The sequence below is a fragment of the Bos taurus genome, chromosome 23, assembly GCF_002263795.3.
Source record: "Bos taurus isolate L1 Dominette 01449 registration number 42190680 breed Hereford chromosome 23, ARS-UCD2.0, whole genome shotgun sequence".
Taxonomy (NCBI): Eukaryota; Metazoa; Chordata; class Mammalia; order Artiodactyla; family Bovidae; genus Bos; species Bos taurus.
The window spans coordinates 51,379,157-51,398,267 of record NC_037350.1 but is presented as its reverse complement, the minus strand read 5'-3'; the positions used below and the strand labels follow the sequence as shown (position 1 = coordinate 51,398,267).

Below are 19,111 nucleotides of genomic sequence, written 5' to 3'. Positions count from 1 at the left end.
CAGCCTGGAGCACGCGGGGTCCAGGCCAAGTGTCACAGGGAATGCACGGTTGACAAAGCAAGGGCGTCAGAGACCTATCAGAGGCAGTTACCGTGCCGCTCGAGGGGCCACAACGTAGGAAGCTGGGCTGGGAGCAGAGGGAAGGCCCCAGAGGTGTGGGGGCGGGACCTGAGTGCGCGCACGCCTGCGAGAGACACCTGCCTGCGGAGTCCGGGCTGGTGCTGCCACGCGCTCTGGGGAAGTCACCTGGCCACACTGCACCTCCTCTTCATCACCAAAACGGGGATAAAAACACTTGCTCTGTGGGGCTGGGCTTTGTCCAACTCCCCCATGCTGGACGTGGGGCACTCCTGATGCTGATGACAGGTGTGGGGCTGCCAGAGACAGGATACCAGAGCCCGAGGGCTGCCAGTGCGCCTGCCGTCAGCGCCGCGCTCTGCTCTGGTGCGGGGGGTGGGCGGACCCGCCAGAGCCGATGGGGACCGTGTGCAGGGAGGAAGGGGGCTGCGAGTGCGCCCGCCGCCAGCTCCCAGGAGCACCTGGAGACAGTGCTCCTCACCCGGGGCTGCCGGGGGACAGCGCTGGGCCTGCAGGCGGGTTACACCGATGGACGGTGCCGTGCCGTGAGCAGAACACCGGGAACTTCCAGCCAGAGTGGCTTCCCAGAGGCTCGCTGGGAGGGGGCCGTGTGGGTGCGGGTCCCCCTTCTGCTAGGGGTTCCACTGGGCTGGGATAACCGAAGAACCCCCAGCTTCTCAGGGACGATTTAGGCCAAACCAGAACCCTAAGTGCTGTAAGTCAAACAGCCAGACATGCATTTTGTCATTGAAGCCTATTCTAATTTTTACGACTCCTTAAAAAATCTACAGTGAAAGTTTTACCTGAACATGTCTGTTCACCAATGCTGGGAGTCTCCGCATCTCAAGGACATGCTGGTCTGAGGAGGTTGGGGGTTGCAGAGCTGGGCCAGGCGATGCTGCCGATCCTCCAGACCTGCGAGCTCTGGCCCCCACAGGTGCACGCGTCGGGGTGTGTATGACCCGAAAGTGCGTATCCCGGGATTCCCCTCCTCCCTCCTCCCCCTCCCTGCTCCACCCCCCGGCTGTTCTGGGGAACAGGGGACTCTGTCCTGCAGGAGCCCCTCTTGGTCACAGCAGGCCGGCAGGTCCAGCCTTCAGGTCTGGGGCTCCCTGAAGCATGGCCACAGGGCCCCTGTTACTCAGCAGCCATGTGTCCAGCTGCACCCGGGAAGGGGGGCCAAGCGGGGCAAGCCTGCAGCTGGTGGGGGAGTGGACTGGCAGGGGAGTGCGACCCTCGGCCCGACCCCTGACCCTGGACGGTGCAGAGCGGTTCTTGGCACTGGCACTGGAGAGCAGGAAGACGCAGCCACGGTGCTAGGTCCACATGCCAGGGCCGCGCCCGTGCAGGAGCGCTTCCTTCTGCGCACGTGGTTTCTCTACCCCAGGATCCCAGGCTTCTAGGGGGAGATGCCCCTTACCTCTGCACTAACTTAACTCTGCTCCCCCGGCCCCAGGTGGCTTAAAGCTCCATATGTTTGGGGATGGATGGCAAGTCTAGGGCCACAGAGTCCCACAGCCCAGTTTCCAAAGCTGGATTTAACAAACGAAGGTGGCACAAGGCAATATATTGTGACCTATCAACAGAGAGAGCTTTCTAAAATAGCTTGAGTTTAAGAAACCAATAAAAAAGTAGTAAAGTGTTAGTCGCTCAGTCGTGTCCAACTTTTTGCGATGCTAGGGACTGCAGCCCGGCAAGGCTCCTCTGTCCATGGGATTCTCTAGGCAAAAATACTGGAGTGGGTTGCCATTTCCTCCTCCAGGGTAAAAAACCAATAACTGTGGATAAAAAAGGTCTGTTTATCACAAGGAATTATAGTCAATACCCTGTGATAAACCACGACGGAAGAGAACATGGAAAAGAGCACACATGCGCATAACCGAGTCACCTGCTGGACAGCAGGAACGAAGACAACGTTGGAATCGACTCTACTTCACTAAGACAAACCTGAAAGAGAGAGAAACCAAAGGCTGAATACCCACTTTGGGCCATATGGCAATGAAACAAGGAAGTCAAACAAACTCTCTGGGGAACGGTCTGCCTTAAAGGGGCTTCTGACTAAACCAGGAGAACACTTTCCTTATGGAACTTTCCCCAGTGAACAGGCCAGAGAGCTTGCAGAGCACATGCCCGTGACCTGCTCCAGCGTACAAAGCAGGCTGGCCCAGGACGGGTGTCAAAGTCCCTCCCTGGGGCCACTGTGACCTCAGGGGGCTACACACACAAAAACACAAGCAAGCTAAAATTGATACGCATCGTAAATGATATGTCACGTACCTATATGTTAGTGCCCTCCCCACCAATAAGAAGACAGCACAATTTTGTATACATTTCTTGTATGTATTTCTAGACAGTATATTAAAAAAGCAAAGTCATCACTCTGCTGACAAAGGTCTGTATAGTCAAAGCTATGGTTTTTCCAGTGGTCATGTAGGGATGTGAGTTGGACCATAAAAAAGGCTGAGTGCCAAAGAACTGATGCTTTCAAACTGTGCTGGAGAAGACTCTTAAGAGTCCCTTGGACTGCATGGAGATCAAACCAGTCCGTCCTAAAGTTAATCAACCCCGAATATACATTGGAAGGACTGATGCTGAAGCTGAAGCTCCAATACTTTAGGCACCTGTGTGAAAAGCTGACTCACTGGAGAAGACCCCAATGCTGGGAAAGATTGAAGGCTCGGGAGGGGAAGGGGGCGACAGAGGATGAGATGGTTGGATGGCATCACCGACTCAATGGACATGAGTTTGAGAAAACTCTGGGAGACGGTGAAGGACAGGGAAGCCTGGCATGCTGCAGTCCATGGGGCTGCAAAGAGACAGACACGACTTAGTGACTGAACAACACCAAAATACATTACTTATATTTTCACTTACATGTTTCATCTAAGGGTTCTCTTTGCCAATTAGTTGATAAGTTGACCAGTTTTGTTTGGAATTTCCTTTGGTAAAAACATGTATTGGAATGAAAAGCTCTCTGTGAGACACATGTGATGTGAGCTAAGATACAGACCTCAACCAAGGCTGTGTCACGCCGTCCCGCGGATGGCGACCACCGGCCAGCAGCTGGGGTCCTGGAGGTGCGCCCAGCATCTGCTCAGTCGCGCCTCCCCTTCCTGACCTCCTCTTCCTGCTCATCACTCTGACCCTCCAACAAGTGCCCGGTAAAGCTGCGTGTGCCCCTGGGCTCTGAGGCTGCAGGAGATGGATGGAGCGGGTGGGCTGGGCAGGGGCTGTGGGCTCACACACGGCTGGACATGTGTTGTAATGAGCAGCAGTGTCCTGTCTCTTCATATTTTTAAAGAACTAAAACTTTGAGCAGAAATTCAAGAATCAGGAGTCCTGGGTTAAATCCCAGGTTTGCCCCCAGACTCCTGGCTGACCCTAAAAGCAAGCCATTTTGACCCCGGGGGGCGGGGGTAAAATATCCACATCTCTGTAATTAGAAAACTATACCAACTTCTACCCAAACATGGCTTGAGAGGCTTACTAAAAAAGATGTGGTGTGGATGGAAAGAATGACACGGATTCACTGAAAACCTAGGAGATTAGTCACACGAGGAAAGTTACAAGTGCTTACATTATTTGTATCGCTGCCCCTATGAAAAAAGAGCACCCCAGGAGCTTGTGATGTTCCCTCTAAACAGACGTTTTGAGTTTGTAACCAGGGAAGTTTGGCAGTCTTCAAAACCATACAGAAAGGTGCAGCTGAAACGCTCTCCAGAGTTAAATGGACGCTTAGTTTGAAGTTAAAGCACTTAAGCAGAGTAAATTAAGTCAGCCCCGAATTCCACTTGACAACTGGGACTCCACCCACTGCTGAACTGCCTGTCTGAAAGAACAGAGTCACAATGAATCTGTCTGGTCTGAATCAAAGCCCCAAAGATATATACTCTGTTCTTACGGTTAATCCTGTGTCAACAACTACTTTCTTTCTAAGGTCCTTCACTTAAAAAATTCTGGGATTCTCTGGATTGCAAAAGGATCTGCTCTGAGGCTTTTCATGGGTGGCCTGGTGTGGCTTCTGTCCCCAGGAAGGCCGGCGGTGTGTGCTGTAACCTTGCCGGTGCTGGCTGCAGCCACTCTGGGGGAAGACTGAGGACAGGGTCTCAGCAGCACAGGTCGCTGGGCGGGGGCCCCATCAGCTTCCCAGGGGGACAGGACAAGCCACCAACCGCCGAGTCACCCGGTCACTACAGAGAAGAAGAGCCACGTGTTCAGCATACAAGCACCCAGGCTTTCTCTTCCAGAGATGCCCTTCTTCAGGACTGTGTGTATGTAAGAGCTGGTTTTAAAATATGCAGCTCTGAGCGCGAGGGCAGACCATGACTCTACACACCTGCAGAGCCCCCGTGCAGTGACTGCTGTGGGCTCGAGGGCTCACAAACGTGGGCAACCCAGAAAGTGGATTGCCTGTGCACAGTGCGCACTGGGCTGGGAGCCTTGGCACCAAGCAGCGAAGGGGTAAAGTGTCTCAATGACTGTGTGGGCACTGAGCAGCGAAGAGGTGAAGTGTCTCGATGACTGTGTGTTTTAAACACATCTAAGTGGTATTTTGGATGCGATGGGTTAGATAAAATATTAAAATTAATCTCTTCTTTTTTTTATTTTCTCAAATGCGGCTACTAGAAAATTTTAAATTACTTAAAATGAAATGGCTCACATGTGTGGCTTGAATTACTACTATTATCCAATTATTTCTATTGGATAGCCATGTTCTATAACATCTCTTTCCAGAAACAATAAGATAAATTATTATTAAGAGAAATAAATGTTAGCTTAAATGTGTCTAAATTAACTCATGAAAGTTGAAGAAAATGACATTGGGCTGTGTAAATTGTTTCATTTAGGGATTTCACAGTGTCAGAACAGGAAGGCATAGTCTGCATCATTAAAACCAATATACATTGTATACTAGATGGTCTCTAGGCTTTCAGGGAAAAGTGTTTATCAGTCTGGAATCATAGCCTCAGATTCTGAACCTTACAGTACACGTGACTCCAGCCCCTCACACTGAAGATGAGAAAACCAAGACTCGGAGTGTCTGCAGCCCTTGGGTCAGAGTCAGCAGCTCGGGGCTGAGGGGTACACGGCCCTGCATGTCAGGCCACACGGGCCGAGCCACACGGGCCAAGAGACGGCAGGTACAAACACTCAGGATTTCACGCTCCATCCGGAGATAAATTCCAGGAGCACATATTTTATTTTAATAAAAACAGCTCATGAGGTGAAGGCCCTCTAGGAAATATGATACAAGTATTTCTCTGAATAATTATTAGCTTTAAAAAACTTGTTATGGGAAAAATGGTATCCTGCTTTTCAGAAAAATCACTAATAACTCTGGAGAAAGGGCAAGTGATTAATTTTACCACAAGAAAGCTCACAACATTAGCCATCACCTAGAACTGTCCCACATCGTTCCTTTCCCTGCGTGCAGATTCGCGTAACCAAAGCTGGACACCGTCTCCAGGGACTCGCTGGTGTCCCCCGCGCGGCCTGTCAGAAAGCCCAGCTGCACTGTCTCTGGGCCGTTAACACTAGATGTGCAGTCAGGTAATGCCCCACATCCCTACCACGGAAAGTTAACTTTTTCTCAAACGAAAACTGGAGTATTAACTGTGCCTGCTGGGTTTGGAGAACGTTTCCCATCCCAAAATAAGCTTATAAGCACAGAGACAGGAATGGTCACTCTGCTGATAACTGTTTTACCACCGTCTGTCAAATTAGGGAAAATGGCAGGGGGAAAAAAAAAAAAACCCAACCTTTATATTGTCATTTCTGTGTGCCTGTTCTTTTCACCATTGAAAATGACGGTGGAGCTGGCCAGAAAGTGAGCCACAGGCAGGGGGGCGACACAGCCTCGTGTCTCACTGGCTCCTTTTCCAGGGGGCAGAGTTGCACCTGACGAGGGAAGGTGCCACACACGCCGTTAACAGCATAGCCCATCCACTAAAGGGTGTCACTGCTCCTCATTAACCTGCCTTGGTCTCCATTTTTAGCTTTTATCCTTCTCTTGAAATAAAAAATGAGCATCCCTTCACGTCTGTGTACCTTCGAGCCGTGGCAGTCAGGCTCAGCGAGGTCGGGAAAACACCACGAACAGCAATGCTCAGTGCAGGCTTTCTGAGTCGCTCAGGCGTGTCCAGCTCTTGGTGATCCCATGGACTGCAGCACGCCAGGCCTCCCTGTCCTTCACAATCTAAGAAATCCTAGACTGGGGGCGAGGATCAGGGCGTCACAGCCCTGTTCCTCCAGTGCTGGCCGTTCCTAGGCACTAAAAAGAAGTCACTTAAAGAATCCTGCAGAAGACTCTAAATCCCGGTCCTGCCCACATGCTGGGCATTACTTCACACATTGCTCTTATGCACTGAAGTCTGGGACAAAAACTACAAAAAGAGACAAAAAGACGCCCAGGCTGTCTTCTCTCCATAGCTTGTGGATCTGAGCTGCCAGGTGATATGGGGGCAGGGGAGATGCACGAAACTGTTATTTTGTAAAAAAAAAAAAAAAAAAAAGTTTGTTTCTAAAAACAGTGATTTCATATGAAAAAGTAGCATTTTAGAAAATGAAAACTAAGTGCACATTTGCTCAAAGCATTTTAGAAACAGGACTGTTACAGCATACAGATACAGTATTTCACCTCCGCTGTGCACGCATCTGTGGAAACACATTCACTGCCCAGTGACCTCTGCCTGCACTGAAGAGACCAGCCTTTAAAAGCAGATTCACCTTCTCCACTATCGCAGGAAACAGGAACCGAGTGGGAAGTCTCCTCCAGTCTAACACTTACTGTTATTATTTATTGTTAATTTGAGTCTTTATTGTTGCTATATGATCCTCTTAGAAAACTGGCTAATATATATATTATAGTTCATGTATATATTTATTCTTGTTTGGCTGCTAAGTCGTGCCCAACTCTCTGTGACCCTGTGGAAAGTAGCCTGCCAGGCTCCTGTCCATGGGATTCTGCAGGCAAGAATACTGGTGTGGGTTCCATTCCTTTCTCCAAGGGATCTTCCCAACCCAGGGGTTGAACCCGTGTCTCCTGCGTTGCAGGCAGATTCTTTACCACCCAGCCGCACAGGAGCTCTTGTGCGTATATACATGTACATGCAAACAAAACCCAGAACATTTTCCAGCCACAACAAGGAATGAAATCTTGCCGTTTGCAGCAACACGGATGGATGTGGACGGCGTGACGCTGAGTGAGCGAGTCAGAGAAAGACAGATGGTGTCTGCCCTCACGCAATGGGAAAAGACACAGCAAGCAGAAAAAGGGACCGACAGGTACAGAGCGCAGGCTGCTGGTTGCCAGGTGGGGGGAGGAGTGAGGATAAAGGCGACAGCAACAGGTGAGGGCGGTCAAGAGCCACCCAGCAGGAAGACAGGGGAGGCGGGGGGTGCGGCAGACGGCGGGTGAGGACGGTCAACACGCAGCTGCTGCAGCCTTGAAAGATGCTCAGAGCAGATCTCAGATGTTCTCATCATAAGATAAAAAACACTGTACCTAGGCTTATCATGGTGATCATTCTGCAACATGTACAAACATCAAATCATGATGCTGCACATATATGCCGGAGAAGGCGATGGTAACCCACTCCAGCACTCTTGCCTGGAAAATCCCATGGATGGAGGAGCCTGGTGGGCTGCAGTCCATGGGGTCGCTAAGAGTTGGACACGACTGAGCGACTTCACTTTCACTTTTCACTTTCATGCACTGGAGAAGGAAATGGCAACCCACTCCAGTGTTCTTACCTGGAGAATCCCAGGGACGGGGGAGCCTGGTGGGCTGCCGTCTATGGGGTCGCACAGAGTCGGACACGACTGAAGCGACTTAGCAGCTATATGCCAACTAGCTTGCAATTTTTTTTAAAAAGGAACAATAACAAAAAACTATTTCTACCTGACCCTAACTTTAAGAAAACTTGTACTGCTGTAAACGTGTCCAGTCCATCCACAGTCACCTCAGGCGGCTGACATGCAAACTTGGTAGCTCCGTATCTAAAAGAAATTTTAGAAGCAAGGTTTCTTCCTCAAAGAATAGAATGCTGTAATTCTTTTTAAAAGACTATATTTTAGTTACAGGAAAAAATAATAATACTGTGTCAAAAATGACAACAATATGCACTTTTTTCCACCTTGGAAACTTTAGACTTGAAAGCCGCCCATAGTGTAACTCTTCCAGCGTTCCAGTTGAGTCCTGAGACCACCAGAGTAACAGCAGCGCTCGGAAACCACAGGGCCGGCCTGGCTGGAGTACACACACGGCCGCCGGGGACCGGAAACGCAGCCAGATGGTTCTGCTGAGGGAGGCACTTTTCTTTATAAAACCAAAAAGGCAGTAATAGGTCAAACACAAAAATGCAGATACGGTAAAACCGAAAGCTAGTGTGGAGACTGATGTCAATAAGACAAGCACAGCTCTCTGCGGTGTTCCCATCGACAGCAGTCAGTGGAGGCAGGGAGACAAAGGAAGGAAAAGCAACCCCGTCGGTCCAGACCAGAGACTGGAGTGGTTCAGTGGGGCCACCAAGGCCTGGAAACCAATCACACGTGAGGGTGTTAGACTGGGCACTTACGAAGGATCACAAAAACAGCAGAAACGGACCCACGTCCCAAGTCTGCTCATGGGTTGCTGGCCTGTCCATCTCACCCCTGTCAGGACCCCAAGAAGCCCTCCTGGGAAGGCACTGGACACGGGTCTGGGGGCAGGGGGCACGGCGGGGACGGCAGGGTGCTGGGCCGAGAGCTTGGAGCCGCCCAGGCTGGTCAGAACCAGGCCTCCAGCGAGCAGGCACGCGGCCCAGGCAGGCCCTCCGGGGAGAGTCTTGGGAGGGGAAGACCTGCCCCCACGAGCCCCAGCAGAGCAGAGCAGGGCAGGGCGGCCACAGGTCAGAGCTCACCTGAGGGTCTGCGGCCTTGTCTTCTGGGCAAGGGCACAGGGCACGGGCCAGGGGTTGGGGGTAACTCAGGGGGCGGGTAGGGCCACCGCCAACCTGGGGTCACTGGAGGGCAAGGATCTGAGAAGTGTGGACTTCCGGCCAAGAGGAGTGACTGGACTGAGAGGGGACAGGAGCTGCAAAACCCCTCCCTTCATGTTTAACACAAGAGCGCATGGCTGTCATGGTTTCCATGGAAGGTGGGAGACTGCGGGTCACAGGTGCCCAGTGGGTCCAGGGCTGGGGCCCCAGGGGCTCTTGCGGCTGCAGAGGCCTTCGGGGCCCAAGGCCAGGGCCTCGCCCTCAGACATTGAGACCCCATCATAGATGCACTCAGGTGAGGGTTCAGGAGCTGCCGCTTCACTGGAGAGAGAGAGAGGGAAGGGAGAGAGGGGAGGGAGCGGGGAGGAGGGGGTCAGTGTGCTGGGGAAAAGAGACCCCCGAAACACCCCCTGAGCCGCACAGCCACTTGGAGCCCGCAGAGGTTGTAAGCCGTGGGCAGCTGAGCTGGACCGGGCTCGCGGGGCTCAGGTTACTGGTGACTCACGGCCCCGCCGCCCGCTGACGCCGGTTCCGGAGCCGCCTGCGGACGGTTCACTATAGTGAGGCCTTCAGCAGCCGCTGACAACAAGCAGTGGAATTCAAGCCACCTCGGCCCTTGCTTCCAACTTCTCACTTCAGAGTTTCTGAAGATAAGGATCAAATGAAGTGATTTCTGTTAAACCTGTATTTCCTGTACGGAGCTGATACCTTCCCCAGATGACACAATGGTGCAAGCACTGAGCTAACATGCTGCAGTGGAAGCCGCAGCTCGGAGCCGCAGGCCGCCTCCCCCCCTGCGCAGCTGCTGCGGCTTCTTTCTGACCCGGGTCCTCGGGCCTGGGCTCGGTCTCTCGGGGTGGGGCCGTGGCGGGGGATGGCCCAAGCCAGCAGCACAAACGCTGTCTCATCCGTGATTCCCGGGGAGGGTCGATGCTGGGGGTCAGTGCAAAACACGGCTTCCACATCTCATAAGAAGGTCTAAAGGCGCCAAGAACCCACCCTAAAGGCCACGCGGCATCACAGTCAGGCCAGGCCTGCGGGCCAGGGTGTCTCCATTCAAAGCCAGCCTTGCCCTGTGAAAAATGCACACAGTAATTCCTGCTCTCCTAACCACGGTCTGACATTTGTCAGGAGAATCAAAGATGGAACTGATAAAGCACCATGCAAACACAAGAGGACAACCTTCGGGGCTTCAAAAACAAAAAGGTCCGCTGAAAGCACTTTTTATTTTGTTTTCAATCTGCCTGAAAGCACTTTTTGTTTCCAAACTTGAAATTTAAGATTCAGTGAAAGTCAGCAAGTAATTCTTAAGCCATAGGAGACACCGTAAGAAAAAAGCACGTGAAACCACGGTGACGCCCAGGCCCCTGATCTTTGTGCCACCACGGGCAGCACGGCAGTGCCTCTGCCACCCCGAGAAGGGCCTGGGGACCGCGGACACGGCCCCAGGCTGGTCAGGTCACGGTCAAGGCCAGGAATGTGCCCCGCCTCCCAGGCTCTGCCTGGCGGCCCCCAGCCCGCCCACAGGGGAGACAGCAGCAGTACAGGCCCTAGCTCCAGCACCGGAGCTCTGATCACAGGAGGAGAGGAAGGGACTCTCGGAGAACACAAGGTCCTGCAGGACGGCCTCCTTCTCACCACAGTTCAGAGGTTCCTATCTCTGCTTCTGCCAAAGAGCTGCCTGAGAGTCATGAAGTCAACCTTTACACATCTTGAGAAACAAAGACAAATCGTTAGAAAGTGAGCCCCTCGTCTGTGTGTGTGGCAGGAGGTGGGGGGGCTGGAATGGAGAGAAAGTTTCCATCACAGAATCTGTGATGGAAATCTTGCTCTATCGAAGAATCCTGCATCGGTGACGCGCTTGGAACCCGAGAGGACACACACCGTGGATCCCACAGACCCGGAGGCCTCTAAGGGCCGGGTGCCGTGTTACCAGTCATGCCGCGGGCAGCTGGTCTATAACTAACTCTGTGACTTTCAAATTCTGTCTTGTAAATCAGGGCCACTGTACCATTCTGTGTTTTCCATCTGCTCAGATACCCTTCTTTTAAAACTAGGAATCACGTCTAGTGACAGTACTGATAGAAACTAGCGGTCCTCGGGAGACTGACCCAAAATGAGAATGCGTGAGCACTGCTCCGCGATCCTTCGTGGCCAGCGTGCAGTAAGAGAGAAGCCGGCCTAAGCGCGTTTGGCTGGGGTCAAGAAAACCCACCACAACTAAAACCTACATGTGCTAAGGGTGTGCTCTGTGGAAACGCCTTACGCTAAGTATAGGAAACGATGCTCAAAACGCTGTACAAGTGAGAGAAATCCAGCACATCCCGTTTTTTTATAAATCCATTTTTATACGCGTGATGAAGAAACCTGACAGGGAGGGCCCGTTCCTTCCACGCACTTACCGGGCACCTGCTCTGCACCCGGCGTCTGCAAGGCACGATGGCGAGTGAGAGGGGCAGACCCCAGTCCGTGGGGGGTGGCCCAGGTGGCCAACCTCATCCTTCCTGTGTTTGTGGAGCAGGGACTTCATTCTCCGAGATTTCAGGTCTCAGATTCTGCATGAAGTGATGGACAACGAGGGAGGCTCAACCATTTTCTTTATGGAATGAGAAAGTGCAGCAAAAGCAACCTCAAATATTTTGCATAACTCAGAGGTAGTGGGGGAAGCGATAGCACACAGCAGTTTTGTGTCTTTCTTTAGGGTCTTCCTTAGGGTCTTTCATGCAGAGTAACATCTGCATGAGGCTTCGTCAGCAACACCGACCGTTCCACAAACGGTTTCTGGATTTTGCCTTCAGGTAATTCTGCTTCTGTAAAACTTCGCTTGTGAGCATTCGGGCTTTGTGGAACATCCATGATTTTCTTTGCTGAAGTGATAAGGGGTCTTGCCTTAGTCCCCCGGCTCATCCCCGGGGCACCGTGAACGTGTGAGCAGGGCACAACTACGGCCTCTGGAGCCGCGTGAAAAGCCACACGTAAAACCTGCTGGAAGTTTGGTTTCAAGAGGATGATGGCTCCTGCAGACACGTGAACCACAATAAGGGTTCAAGAACTCGGAATAAAGTCAATATGTTATCCTGAAACTATTTAACTAGCAAGTCAGAGTGTCAACCACTCTCTCTCTGCACAACCAGAGTGCCCAGCACTGCCACCTCCTTAACACCATCACCAAGGGCAGGTGATGTCAGCCTTGTGAGAGGCAATTACATCCACACAGCAGGAAGAGTCTTGTCATTGCAATTAAAGAGCCAGTTCTCATGGTGGGCGGAAGCAGACAGGAAGCGGGTGCCAGCAGGGACAGACGGGAAGGGAAGGAGTAGACACGGGACAGAGTCCGCCGGCGAGGGGGCAACAGAGGCGGGGCAGCTGAGGGCCGCAGCCCAGCGGCGGGGGAGCCACCCAGGGACCCTCATCAGACCCTTGAAATAAGAGTGAGTGAGCCTCACCTTTTACACGGTCATCTTCAGGAACACACCCATGACTCTCTTGGGGACGCGGGGTCACCTGGTGACCCAAGGTGTGCCAATGCTGTGCGGGGGTGGGGCAGTGGGCAGGTCCCAGGCCACTGCTGAAGGCGGGTAATTCTGCCCCTGAGCAGGTGCAGGGCGTGTGCTCGGTGTGGCATCTGCTGAGCCGGCAACCCCACCTAGACGCGCTTTCCTCCTCTCCATGCACATGTGCACACGCGGGCGCGCACACACACGTACCCCTTGGCCAAGAACTGCTCTTCCAATGCAAGGTCAGATGTTCCATTCTACTTTTGTACAATACAACTGAAAATCTGATCTTGCAACGTCTCGAATCTCCATGCTGGGACTTACCTGTGGATAAAAACTTAAGGAGTAACCCAACCCATCCTAGAAGCTTCATTTGTCAACATGATGACATAGACAGGACCTACAGTTTATGGGGTGTGGGGACCATGGCCACTCCTGGGGTGTCACCCCCAACCAATCAAGACCTGGCCAAGGAAATCTGGCTATGGTGACCTTCAGCATCTCTGCCGGGTATGGCCTGGCTAGCGACCCGGTTCAGAGACCACTGACTCTCAGAGACTCAACCCTGGCAAGAAATCAACTCCTCTCCTGAACACGAAGAAGAGATGCTGCAATGAGCCAGCTTGCCTTTAACAGTCTCAGGGCGCTCACACAGCATCCTCTCCCAGATCTGTGTGAATGAGCACAGGGCAGAAATGCCTGCAGCAGCCTGCACGCGGGGCGAGGGGCCTGCGGAGAGCAGACAGCTCCCCCAGGTTGGCCGCCGGGCTCCCGTCCTGCCGGAGGCCTCTGCTCTGCTGGGTCCCCGTCACCTGCGAGCACAGCCCTCGTGCTCTCGTGAACTCGAGGTGCGGCTCCGACGCGCACGTGGGGAGCCAGGCCTGAGAACAGGCTGTGCTGAGGGCATCTACACAGCTAAGAAGACGAGAGCATTTTACGGTTTGAATTGTCAGCTGACCTTATCCCGACAGAAACGCGCGTTCACAGAGCCTGGGTGATGGATGTATGCGGCTGTTCATGGTAAAATCCATTCAACAATTCTGCACCTTTAACAATGTTTCCAATAAAATAATGAAAAAAGGTGTAACTGCACATGACTTATTTACTCTAAAGTACAATATAGTTTAATATAGAATTTATATTCTTCATTTCAAGTTGAAATACCTCTTACCCACTCAAATAATGTTTTAATCATCTTGATCTCAGAAACAAGACTATGAAACAGAAGTTAACGGATCTGAATCAGCAACAGGAAATGGCTTTGTATTAACTGTCGGGAAAACATTTACAAGACAAAGAGATTCCCATCATGGATGTACAGCACGTGAAGGTGAAGGCTAATTCTTAACAGGACTGCTATTACGTCCTTTTCAAAGATCAATAATTGATACGTAAACCTTGTTGAGACTGAGGCAAAAATCATTAGCCCAGGTGGGATCAACTACACCCAGTCCAGCAAACGCTCTCTACTCCTCTTCTCTGAAATCCATACACAAATAAAAAGTATAAATTGCTTAACCTAAAGACTTATTGATATATTTATGTATGAATGAGAGGGATTCTATAATTGAAGCGTGTGTAAACCAGATGCTATTGTGACTCGTTTGATCTGTGCTGGCTGAGGCTTCTCCAATCTAAGACTGATTAGAGTGCCAGGATCTAGATATGGGTTAATTAAACAAAGCTTCTGTTTTTTCATTCTTAGGCTTGTTGATTCTAATTTTGGCCACACCCACCTTGATTCGTAAGTCTGTGCAGTAGCCTCATTTTAAAATAGAACTGCAAAGGATGGTCCTATTTCTTAAAATGGGGATAAAAGTTATGAATTTTATTTAATGATGACACTTTTTTGGAAATCTTGAAATGTCAATCTCTTTCAGAACCCGTGAATGAGAAAATGGTTTAGGAGCAGTACTCTGTGTTACTGTCAGAGCCCCAGGACCCTCAGCACGCAAAGCCCACCCGTGTCGGGGCACAGGCTAGGCCATGGACACCCAGGGATGCCTGGCTCTGAGCGTGCATCTCTGGAATCCAAAAACATGACACTGTCCTGAGGAGCCAGGCCTCCTGCTCTCATGCCTTACTGTCCCGGGCACTTTAGCACCTGGGGTTGCTGGACTGACACGTCTCGTCAAGGCATCCTAAAATGACATCATTCGGGAAGACCTTTTGAAGTCTTTGAGCCAACATGTTTCTTAAATGCTTCCCTGCTACACGAACACAGACAGGGGTCCTTTACACCAAGATCCGCGTGAGCCCCGGAGCCGAGGTGCGCTTGGCATTTGGGGATGACACGACCCCATGGTCCCCACGCAGACCCACTGAGCTCCCAGAGGGGTTTTCATGACTTCTGTATTTACCGAATGGTCTCATGCATTTTTGTTGGGTTTTTCTGGCGTGTTTTCCAAATGTCATTTATTTTTTTCCCGGATTGAAAAAGTTTATATGTACTTGTTTCAATACATGGAAAATACAGAAGTCTACAGAAGAAAATAAACATAACCAAAAATAAATATTACTAACATTTTGATATACTGTTTATTGCATTATCAGATCTGTTTCTGAGTTCCAACACAAACTTCTTTTGCATCCCAGTGCAAAAACATAAAATAGAATGAAATTTGATCTATCTGGTTCCAAAACTGCAGAACAAGACTTCGGATAAAGATGGATACTTTCACAGCCTTCTAAGTAGCTGCAGGTATTTGCAGAGAGCTAGAAGGTTATACACCAAGATGACAGTATTGAAAAAACAATTATTTTTACAAAACTTGCCTCATATTCTTAAGAAGGTGAGGCCATATAGGTTAGACGAAAGAAAGTCTCAGGTTCTTTTACATCACCTTTGCCCACTGTCTCATGGTTTTTAAAAGTGTGGACTTCCGTACTTTTTTAATGCAGTGTTCTTAAAATATATCCAAGGGCTACCATCACAAAAAGCTTCTTGTGTTTATAGCTTAGAAGAACACATGTAAATGATCTAAATGTCTCACTGCTATGCAAAATATTAAATCAGAAAATTTTTGGCCATAATATAAATCAAAATTTAGGTGTTCAAGTACGCAACATTCTTAACTGTTACACACAAAAGCGTTACCACAGTGGGGCTGACCTCTGTGTTGGCAAGTGAACCCGTGTTTGCTTTCTTTTGTAAACGGTCAAGTTTCTTTCTGAACCGCATCAATGAACAAGGAAGCCAGATCCGGTTTCCCAGAGGCATCACTGGGGACAGAAATAGTCCTGAGTGCAGGAAATCAGTGAGTACCTAAACAGGCACCATGGGCTCCGGGGCAAACACCCCGTCATCAACACGCTCCTTCACGTCTCGCCACGGAAACTCCAGACATCAGCAAGCCAGAATCCCCTCTAACGCCACCCGCTGCTCCCCAGCAGCATCCTTGCTAGCACCTCTCTCGTGTTCTCTCTTTAGTGGACAGGTTCACGGGTGGGAGTCACAGCTGCCCAGGGCAGGGGGTGAGCACAGTCTGAAGCAGCAGACACCAGGCTCTCTGAGGACAGCACTCGGGAGCGAGCGGGCGTGGCCACGCCAGCTGAAGGGCGCGCTCACGGACTGGTGGCAGCATCAGCGCCAGTCGTGTTTCTGGGAGGTCTGAACACTAGTTCTGTTCACCAACAGATCCCTTTGCAGGTCATCACTCGTATCCTGGATGGAGTGAGGGAGGAGGCATGCAGAAGACACTCCAGAAAGGAAAGAACCGTCCAGCCCACTGGCCGGCATCCTTGTTTTCAATAATTAAAACAACACCTGTGAGGTACTCCCCCTTCCAGACTGTGCAGAACGGCCTCACACACCGCTGAGCGTGGGCCAGCAGGGGACACAGTGTGAGCTGAGAAACAGCTGCATGAGCACGGCTGACCCACCGCCCCCTCCAGGCAGCCCTCCCAGGAGGCCTGGCACTTGGACATGCAGACGCAGATACTTAGAAACCAGAACGCATCAGTTCCTACCTCCACATAGTCCTTGGCGTGGCCCCAATCTCGTTTGGCATCCAGATTCCCCAAACTGAAACATTCCAGTTGTCCGAGGTGAATCTTAGCTACTGAGCGGCTAATTTTTCGAGTAACAAAATTAGCTCCTAAAAGAGACAAAAGATGTATTATCAGTTGAATGATTTTGACATTTAACAGTTTGGTGAACCAAACACAATCTGAGCCTCTGGGCATTTCTTCCACCCCCTGCCCCTCTAAAATAATAACAAAAGTAAACGACAGAGGCCACTGGCCGTCACTTAGGCAAGATCAGGAGCCCCACTCGAGCGTCACGCCAGCTCTGCGGCCGCGGCGAACACTGTGGGGCTGTCTTGCCATGCCCCGTGTGCTGCAGCGACACACGAGCAGGCCCCAGGCCAGAGAGCAGCTCTTGGAAGGCCAGTCTTTACACAGAAGAGTCAACAGGGTTGGACAAAGGGAAATGCCAGAATCTGTAATAAGACCATCCTGACTTTTAAGAACATAAACATCGTGTATTCCTATGAATAAGACTATTTCGGGGTTCATGAGAAGAGAGAGGAGACTAATCTGCCTCCCAGGTGTGACCACAGGAAACAAACCAGAAGTGCATATGGCTGCTGGAAGGGGGGTGGTCCATCCTTCTTTATCTAAAGAAGGTGGAGCGCCGAAGAATTGATGCTTTTGAACTGTGGTGCTGGAGAAGATCCTTGAGAGTCCCTTGGACAGCAAGGAGATCAAACTAGTCCATCCTAAAGGAAATCAACCCTGAATATTCATTGGAAGGACTGATGATGAAGCTGAAGCTCTGATACTTTGGCCGCCTGATATGAAGAGCCAGCTCACTGGAAAAGTCCCTGATGGTGGGAAAGACTTAGGGCAGGAGAAGGGGGTGACAGAGGATGAGATGGTTGGATGGCATCACTGACTCAATGGACATGAATTTGGGGAAACTCCAGGAGATAGTGAAGGACGGGGAAGCCTGGTGTGCTGCAGTCCATGGGGTCGCAGAGTCAGACACAACTTAGCGACTGAACAACAGCGATGGGCTCTCCAGGGCTAAGCGTGAGGTCTGAAGACTCTGTACTTACTACAACGTCACCTTCTAAATTCACCCAAGTGTTATCTGCAGGACAGCATTTCTGAATTCTCTATAAATATTTTGAAATGATCGGATGAAACGTATCATACCCGAAAGGAGTGAAACTGTTTTAATGTTCTCTGGTCTTTAATGAAAGCCTCTATCCACTATTAAAAGATCACAAAGAAGGAGAAAATTAAAAGGCACTTCTGAGGCAGCTTTATCTATGCCCCCGCATCTAAGCAAGGTTATCACAAAGCTACCAAAATCTCAAGGTAATTAACAGGCACGTGAGCTGGTCAGTGGTGGCGTCTCACAGTGTAGACAGATTGCCATCACAACTTATCACATTTCAGTAGCTTCAGCTTTGTTCTTCTGCAGAAGAAACAGGGAGGTGAGTGTTATGACAAAAGCGTGGGCTTCTAGACAAACCGACACAGAGATAAGGGGAGTTCTTATAAACAGGTTTTCTCAACTTTGGCTGGAAAAGCCCAGCACAAGTTCAAAAACACAGCAGACTCACTGCACAAACGTTGCAGGCACACTTATACCAACGCCCCACCACGAGTGACAGCGAGAATCTGAATCTTCAGCCTCTCTTGGTCGTTAACAGAGCACTTTCAGAAATCCAGCTTCAACTCTGCAGGGCACTGTATAATACACACAAGAGCTCCTTCAAAAAAGAGCCTTTGAATATGAAGTATTTATCAGGCACAACCCTTTTCAATCTACTATCAATTAGCAGCTTTTAATTTACTATTGATTTAAAGTGACAATTAAATTCAGGCTTGATGTCTATCTTTGTATTTTAGTGTCAGGACTCTGCTTCATCCTGAAGTTCCGTGGATAAATCTGTGATGTCAACTCACCTATGTTACATGAGTTAGTACTTCTTCTCTGTGGCCCAGTGGACACGGACACTGGGCCGTTCCCACCTCTCGGCTGTTGTGAACGGTGCTGTAGTGAACGCGGGTGCACCCCTTTCCATGTGGGGATCAAGTGTTCATCTCCCCTGGAATCACTGCAGATGGTGACTGCAGCCATGAAATTAAAAGACGCTTACTCCTTGGAAGGAAAGTTATGACCAACCTAGACAGCATATTCAAAAGCAGAGACATTACTTTTCCAACAAAGGTCGGTCTAGTCAAGGCTATGGTTATTCCAGTGGTCATGTATGGATGTGAGAGTTGGACTGTGAAGAAAGCTGAGTGCCAAAGAATTGATGCTTTTGAACTGTGGTGTTGGAGAAGACTCTTGAGAGTCCCTTGGATGGACTGCAAGGAGATCCAACCAGTCCATTCTGAAGGAGATCAGTCCTGGGTGTTCTTTGGAAGGACTGATGCTAAAGCTGAAACTCCAGTACTTTGGCCACCTCATGCGAAGAGTTGACTCACTGGAAAAGACTCTGATGCTGGGAGGGATTGGGGGCAGGAGGAGAAGGGGACGACAGAGGATGAGATGGCTGGATGGCATCACCGACTCGATGGACATGAGTTTGAGTGAACTCT

General features: G+C 50.5%; 1 protein-coding gene across 5 annotated transcripts in view; it reads right to left on the bottom strand.

Annotated features, from left to right (window-relative positions):
* GMDS (GDP-mannose 4,6-dehydratase) overlaps positions 1-19,111 on the bottom strand; it is a 434,986-nt gene that overhangs the window by 204,930 nt on the left and 210,945 nt on the right. For all 5 annotated transcript variants that reach the window (XM_024983738.2, NM_001080331.1, XM_059880438.1 and 2 more), the window contains 1 exon segment: positions 16,523-16,650. In XM_024983738.2, coding sequence (XP_024839506.1) covers positions 16,523-16,650 — 128 coding nt within the window.